Here is an 8,393-nt window from a genome sequence, read left to right as displayed (position 1 = left end):
ACACACGCTGCAGCCAGCAGCGAGGAGGAGAGGAGAGGAGACGCACGGTCTCCGCAGGATCGGGTGAGTATCTTTTTTAAATTATTTTTTAACACGGTGTTTGTCATATAAGACGCACCAACTTTTCCCCCCTAGTTTTGGGGAAGAAAAAGTGCGTCTTATATGGCGAAAAATACGGTAATTATTTATTTTTTTAATTTTTTATATTTTTTTAATAATTTTTTCTATTAATTTTTTTATTTTTTATATTTATTTATTTATTCCTATATTTATTTATTTATTTTTATAACTTTTTTTTATATCTATTTATTTTTTATATGTATTCATTTATACATTTTATATGTTATTATTTGCCCTCTATTGCACTGGTATCAGTTACATTGTATCCAGATCTCTGTGTAGACTGCAGATTAAAAATAAAGGAAAATAAAGTGAGATAAAACTAATGCAGCCACCCCATGTTAAACTGTAATATATAACATTTTTGAACACCTAATAATCATGAGAGCTGGTTGAGGAAGGCCAGATTGCAAATGTAAAGATATCCTAAATCAGATTGGACTGAGGGTATCAGTAGAAGAATATTACTACCAGCAGCATAAGTAAAAGCCTACACAATCATTGCATTGTGCTGGTATCAATGTGCAAACGTTAAGTTATTCAGAATTACAGGGGGGTAGGGTAATTAAAGCTGAACTTGTGGCACCAAAACCCATTTAAGTATATTCCTCAATTGTAACAAAAAATATAAAGCCAGTTTGTGCTCCAAATACCTTTATAAATCTGTATAAAATCCAAAAGTTTCAGAGACATATCATATAGAATCTGTACAGAGAGAAGAGTGATGGGAGGGGCTCAGCAGCTCCACCCACAACAGGCTGCCTGCAGAAAACAACAGGAGGGGGCGGAGACAAGACCAGTCACCCTGCAGGAGGAGAAACAGCAGCAGTGACCGGTCTTTATTCTAGAACAACCAAGAGGACAAAAGTTTCACACAGGATTACTGCACAAAGATATACATAAACACACTAAGATTGGGGATACACATTACACTTATTTTTAGATATTTGCCTATCCTGGAGTTTAGCTACAAAACTGAACCAACCAGATAAACCAGAACTTCTTTTTTTAAATATAATTAAACTGATTAGACTGGTTTTGTGTACCAGGCTTGTAGTACTGTATATAGGTTGCCTATTGTTTCACCACCTGGGACACCTGGTGCTGGTGGTTTTGTCTGGAGTGTATATGAACTCTTAAGACTAGTGGCTGCATTAGTTTTTTTTTCGAATCTCTAGGACCCTATCTGCATGGAGTTTGCAGGTTCTCCCCGTGTTTGTGTGGGTTTCCTCCGGGTACTCTGATTTCCTCCCACATCCTAAAAACATGCAGTTAGGTTAATTGGCGTCCCCCAAAATTGACCTGGTGCTGGTGGTTTTCTGGCTGAACACTAGAGGGCAGCAGATTGGTTGCAATGTCAGTTACCTATAAAAATATTTCATGTGCCATGATGTCTTGAATATTAAATCATAGATGGGCGTGGTCACACTTGTAGTCTCCGCCCTGTACAACACAATGAGGTGGCCACAAATGAAGACATTCTAAATAAAGCATGAATTGTTGCCACTGGCACTGAGGTTCTGCAGCATTCTGCAAAGGATGGAAGGGATTCATTGGGATTGATTGAATGCATAGCAGGAGGAAGGGATGTATTATTGGGACATAAAGCACTTTTTATATTTAGTGACACTTTAAAGACAAATTGTAAAACTTAAACTCTGTGACAACCCTAAGCCTTTGATACATATAGCAATTCATCCCATCATCTCAGTGTCCCAATGATCATCCTTGTGTGCTGTGGTTGTTCTCTGTTCAGCCCTTCACAGGTCATATAGTTGGGTAATGGTATTTGTTCATGTCTGTAATCCTATGTAGTCTATCTGAACCCTAGTGGCTGCATTAGTTTTATTTTTTTCAGGCAAGTTTTTCTTAATTTTCACTTGGTAATCCACGCTTACTCTGACTAACACAGATTTTATCCAAGGGTGACAACTATGATTCGTCATTGATATACTAAAGAGGATATGGCATTTAGCATACAGCATTTAATGAGCATACAGTGGCCTCTGGGAAATCAGTTGTTCCAATTACAAGTGACAGGTTCTCTTCATACACAAGACTCTCTCAGTAAGAAAACATTGGGTCATGAATTGGTTTCTTGGTGGTAAAGTTTTATGAGGCCACTCACCTCTGTACATTTACCATGTTATAGGTGTCAGTGATCCCATCAGCTTCTATGGGAGGATTTCTGTAAATCATTTGTATATATTGGAGAGGCCAGCACCTTCTTCTGTAAACTCAAAATAATTATCAAAGAGGGGAGAGTTAGGACTGACAATACCAATACCAATATGCCTATACCAGACGCCTACAGGGGGTATGGGGGGCTTAAATAGGGTGCGGCCATGGGTTCTGCAGGGACCCCAACATGTATTGATACAGCATCTGAATATTGCCAAGTTATTATTATCTAAATGGTGCCAGCATCAATTATTTATTGCCATGTTACCTCAATGCTACCGTGTTACCATCATCAGGTGCCAGGTTATTCACATCTAAATATTACCAGGTTACCTTAAATTACAGATTGGCGGGTATCACCATACCCATGGTACCAGGATCTACTGTAAAGATTTTCAGGTTAACAACCAGCATTTCCAGATGACAAATGCTTCTCCATGTATTGTTTTAGTATGTGCAAAATCTAAATGTTAGCAGGTAAGTTACTAATAAATAAATGTTACAAGGTTACTTGCATCTAAATTATGCCAGGTTACTAGCACCTGAATGCTGCCATGTTACCCACATCTAAATGTTACCAGATTACTGAAATATAAATGTTACCAAGTTACTAGCATCTAAGTATTGGTAGGTTAAAACTATCCGGATATTGCCAGGTATCACCATTTAAATGATGCCAGGATACCAGTATCTACTGTAAAGGATACCAGGTTACCAACATCTAAATGTTGCCAGGCTACATGCCAGGTTACCAATGTATAAATGATACCAAGTTACTAGTACCTATGTATTATATATATATATATATATATATATATATATATATATATATATATATATATATCGAAATACTGCCAGGTACCGGTATTGCCATTCGGAAGGTACCAGATTATCAACATCTACCATAAAGGTTACCAAGCAATATTTCCAGATTTCCAGTGCCTCAAAACACATTGGTACCAACATCTAAACATTGCTAGATTATTAGCAACTATGCACTGGTAAGTTAACGCTTTCCAAATATTGCCAGGTCAATGGTACCAGGTTAACAGCATCTATTGTAAAGGTTTCCAGATTACCATACATAGATGCCACCATGTGCAACATATAAATCCAACGCTTCATGTTACCCACATCTAAATGTTACCAAATATTGCCAGGTATTGCTATTTAAATGGCACCAGGTCACCAGCATCTACTTTAAAGGTTAAAAGGTTGGCCACATCTAAATGTTACCAAATTACCAATGCCTCACCATACATCGATGCCATTGTGTGCAACATCTAAATGTTGGCAGGTTACATGCCAGGCTACAGATAAAGAAATCTGGTAGGTTACCAGGATCCAAATTTTTTCCAATTAACTGTCGTCTAATGTTGTCAGATTACCAGTGCCTTACCATAAAGTGATACCAGCATGTGCAATATGTAAATGTTGCCAGTTTGTGTGCCAGGTAACCAACCTTATCGTGCCAGGTTATCAGCATCTACTGTAACTGTGACTAGGTTACCAGTGCCTTAACCATATGTTGATACCAGTATGTCCATCTGGCTGGGTTACCAACATCTGAATGTGGCCAATTTACCATCATTTGAACATTTCCGGGTTACTGGCATCTACAAGTTACCAAGTTACCGGTTTCCTAACCATACCATGATACGGATATATGATTGTTCCTAGGTTACCTCTACTGACATGCCCATGTGTTTCTGTCCTGCAGGTTTTCAGATCAATATGGCGCTCGAGCCGCTCTTACCCTCTCCTTCCTGTCTGGCTCCGTCTATTACCTGATCCTGGCATTCACCACCAACATACCCTTACTGTTCTTGTCTCGCCTGCCATCAGTCTTCATGCACGGCCTTCCAGGTACTGTATACTGTATATAAGTATTCACGTACAATGAATAACATTCAAGCTCATTTAGAGAACAGCTATGCTCATTTATTGGTTCTTTCATCTAGTATCAGGTTGGGCTTTTGTTTTTAAAATAACCTAAAAGTATCAATTGGTACCGTATATACCCAAATATAAACCTATCAGAAATTTAAACAAGATAGTTATTTTTACCTGAAAATACAGGAAAAATTATTTGACTCAAGTACAAACCTAGGGCACAAAATGCATCCACCACATGGGCTCAATGTGTTTTTGTTTTTCCCCTTTTTATGAGTTAAATATTTTCTACTTTTAATTTGGTTATGATGGGTTACTTACTCTTAATTGATCTTTTGTGCATATTGTTAACCACCAGTAGATGGCGCTGTGTCTTCTTGTAACGTGTATAACAAACTCTGTAATAATACCTCTGACAGCAAGTTTGTTACATACTTTACATGAAGCTACAGTGCCATCTAGTGGTGCAAACCAATAAAAGTTTTCTAATGTGATTTTGAAGGACAAAAATCTCTGTTTATACTCATGTATATAAAGTAATAATTTGGACTGAACTCTGGGCAACTTCAATGTGTAAATGAGTAAATCAGTAAATGTTTTCTTACTTTTATCATTGTCTGTGAGCTCCACTGAGCTGCTGCAAAGCCTATTGGAAGCCGCATTTTCAGCTCCAAGTTTCATTGTAAGAGAGTCAATGACCCCAACGTCCTTCCTCCCTTCCCTGTGATTTGCCAATACAAAACTAATTACTGATTTTGGACATCTTGATTGGCCAGATGGCAATTATGTAAATCAGACACATGTGCACAGGAGTTCATTTAATTTTGTACCAAGGTTTGCTGAGGATGCGCATGTGCAGCTCAATGCGTGTTCCGGAGAAGGTTGTGAACTGGCTGATAGGTTTTTGTATTACAGGAAAGACTTAGGTAGACAGGAAAAACTATTTTTAGTTTAATTGCACTTAACATTAATCCCTAGAATGCGTTATATGCAGCCGCATGTCATCTCTTCTACATCCATAGCTACTGGTGAACATGCATTGGCCATACTGACCATCGTATCTGACTTTATATAAGCAAAGTGGCCTCTGCCATACATCTCAAACTTTGCATTTGCTCATGTGCACATGAATAGCAATCTTATTTATATGTATTTAGCTGTGCATGTGTTAGAATAGCACCAACTGAAAAGAATGAGTTGCAATTGACCTGCTTTGCCTATAATTCAAGGGCAAATGAATAGAAATTGCTGCTTTTAAGGAAACACGGCGAAGATCAAAGACAGGTCAAACACAGCCTAGGTTAGGGAAAGATATGTATATGGGTGGGATATGGGCCTGCTTTGCCCATTCAAGTAGAAGAATGTATGTGACTCACCAATCACATGGGTAGTATATATTCCCACGTATCATGGAATGCTGGGAAATTGTCATTAAACTGAACCTGTTACTGTGCCCAAGCAATGCCCACACCTGGTCCTGCACACTGCTTTCTGCATTGACAACTCTGTCTGTGCTGCTGTAGTCCTGTCACTGTGATCTGCAGTGTCTGGAAGGGGGAACGGGTGATACACAGATAAAAAAAAAATGGATTAAGAAAAGCATGAATAGTAAAGATTTTCTTTATGAGAAATGAAGGAATTGCTGAGGCTTGTGTATCACACAGTAACTGGACTTGGAACTTGTTGTAATACAGAAGCCATTAGTTGTATGTTGAGATATTCAAAGCATATTAATCCATAGCAACTTATCAAATATCAGTTTACCGCCAGATCAGTGTAGGATTACTGCACATTGCCTAATAATTACAATCTTACTTAATGCAACTACAAATGCTGAATCAGGGCAGCATGGTGGCTCATAAGTTAGCACTCTGGCCTTTGCAGCACTGTGCCCCACGTTCAAATCTCGGCCAGGCCACTATCTGCATGGAGTTTGTAAGTTCTCCTGGTGTTTCTGTGGGTTTCCTCCAGGTACTCTGATTTCCTCCCACATCCCAAAAACATGCAGTTAGGTTAATTGGCTTCCCCAAACTTGACCTTAGACTGTATTAAAGACATATGACTATGGTAGCGACATTAAATTTTTAGCCCCTATGAAGGACAGCAAGTGACTGGTTCTGGACTCTGTACAGTGCTGTGTAATATGTCAGCGCTATATAAATACTGTGTAATAATAATAATGCTGACCCATGGCATGTAATATAAATACTGCCCACCAGATGGAGCCATTGCACCAATGTTAAACCTGCCAGGGCCAAGGCACATCTGCTCATGCAATTCATGTGTTTGCAGATTGACAGATAAATCGTTTTTGTAAGTATTACAGTGAATCAGCACAGCAAAACTTCCTATGAGCAGTTCCTAGTGGAGTACAATGTACTTGGTTCTATAAAATAATAGTGTCAGGTTTACAAAGGACAGAGGGTGATCTATTTATTGTACAACGCTGCGTAATATGTTTGCGCTACATAAATAATGTTTATTATTATTAATAATAATAATAATAATAATATTAATAATCATTCCATATGAGTGGTGAGCATACGCAATTTCTAATGCCTGGAAATGATGGCCATGGTCAAAATGCCACATGGTGTCTCGCCGGCTACCACCCATCGGGAATGAATGAGGGAGGTAGTGAGCAGGTGAGTACTGTCCACTGTCAAATGATAAAGCAGAACTAAACCCTTGATACTTACCTGTCCCAGTTCCCTTGCTGGGCTCTGCCGTCATCTTCTCTTCCTTCTTCCTAAACACGATCTTTGACCATCTTGTTTAGGGTCTTTTGAACTGATTGTAAACTTTAAACAGGTCTTCCCAGGTGGTTGGCACCCCAACCATTGTAAAGGTTCCTAATGAACATTTGACAGGAGGTAGCACTCACCTGCTTACCATCACCCATATTCATTCCCTATGGATGGCAGCAGGTGGGACCCAATAGCATCTTGACCATCAGTATGTTTTCCAGTCATGAGGAAGTGCGTATGCTCACCGCCCATGTGTACTAGCCCTGCTCAATGTGTCTGAAATATTTTGTAGCAATTTTATAGATTTCTATTTTTCCTGTGTTCATGCTTTCTTCTTCCAAATCAATAAAGTTGTATTTTCATTTTTACAATGTGCTAAGGTTTCTTTTGTTCATTACCAGGAGCCCAGATGATCGTCACTGACCTGACAACGGCCGAGGAGCGTGCTGGCTCGCTGGGAAAACTCGGACTCTGCTTTGGCTTGGGAATTATCATTGGATCTTCGTTGGGAGGATTCCTAGCCACCAAATATGGGTAAGCACAGGCTGGGAGGGGAGGAAGCAGCACAAGCAGCCAGTTGGGTGTGCTGCAATGCACATGTGCTAAACAAAGGGGCATATTGATAGGAAGAAAGAGTGCAGTGAGAGAGGGATGAGTTCATCAGTCTGCTGCTGCTCCTTCCACTATCTAATCAAAGGCTGGGGGCGGGACTAGACCTGTAGGTGAGGAATCAGGTTTTTTGTTCCTCCAGACTAGGCTGAGCTGTAAAGAAAACACGGAAATGAATAGACAGACATACAAATCCTAGGAAAGATGAAAATATCCCATAAATTCAGTCTGTGTATTTGGCTTATTGTCTGGAAATCTGCTTTAAATCTGATTAATATGTGCTGGAAACAGCTGGCTACATGAGACCCCGGAGTGACTCCTCCAGCCGATGGTTTCCATTCTGGCATTTTCTATACCATTGACTTAAGCTATAAGCTGGGAGTGGGAGGAAGGAATACAGAGATGATACAATCCAGACATCAGTGTTATGACTTGTTACAGGAAACATTCATAAAAACCACATTTACACACAGCAAACCGCAACAACCAGCTCATCCCTCGCCCATCCGCTCAGCTCAAGAGACAGGAGGGGCACTACCAAGAGACCACGGCACTGCCCTGGGTCACTAGTCATCTTCTATGAACTTTTAGTTATGGAAGCTGTTACTCACCCCTGCTTCAAATATTAAATGCCTGGCTGTTATGCTGATACTCTGGCTGTAGTGACTTAGGAATAGGCAAGTGGAAATTTAGGAAAAAGGTCTGCAATAATATCTGCTGTGTGACAGGGCCACCTAAAATATTTTCCTGTATACAAAAAAGAGGGAAAACCAACTCCTGCTTAAATACTGTACTTACCTCCTCCCAGTAGCTATTCCCTGCAGTACATATTTTTGCCACTAG

The 8,393-nt window shown here is 39.6% G+C and overlaps 1 protein-coding gene across 1 annotated transcript in view; it reads left to right on the top strand.

Annotated features, from left to right (window-relative positions):
• The window catches only part of SLC67A1 (solute carrier family 67 member 1), a 42,956-nt gene that overhangs the window by 3,848 nt on the left and 30,715 nt on the right, over positions 1-8,393 (top strand). The window contains exons 3-4 of the mRNA XM_072422195.1: positions 4,022-4,167; positions 7,343-7,475. Of these exons, the coding sequence (XP_072278296.1) occupies positions 4,022-4,167; positions 7,343-7,475 (279 nt within the window). The remainder of the gene's footprint in view (positions 1-4,021; positions 4,168-7,342; positions 7,476-8,393) is intronic.

Source organism: Pyxicephalus adspersus, chromosome 9 (genome assembly GCF_032062135.1).
Source record: "Pyxicephalus adspersus chromosome 9, UCB_Pads_2.0, whole genome shotgun sequence".
NCBI lineage: Eukaryota > Metazoa > Chordata > Amphibia > Anura > Pyxicephalidae > Pyxicephalus > Pyxicephalus adspersus.
The sequence above is the reverse complement of the archived record's forward strand: the minus strand, read 5'-3'. Positions and strand labels throughout refer to the sequence as shown.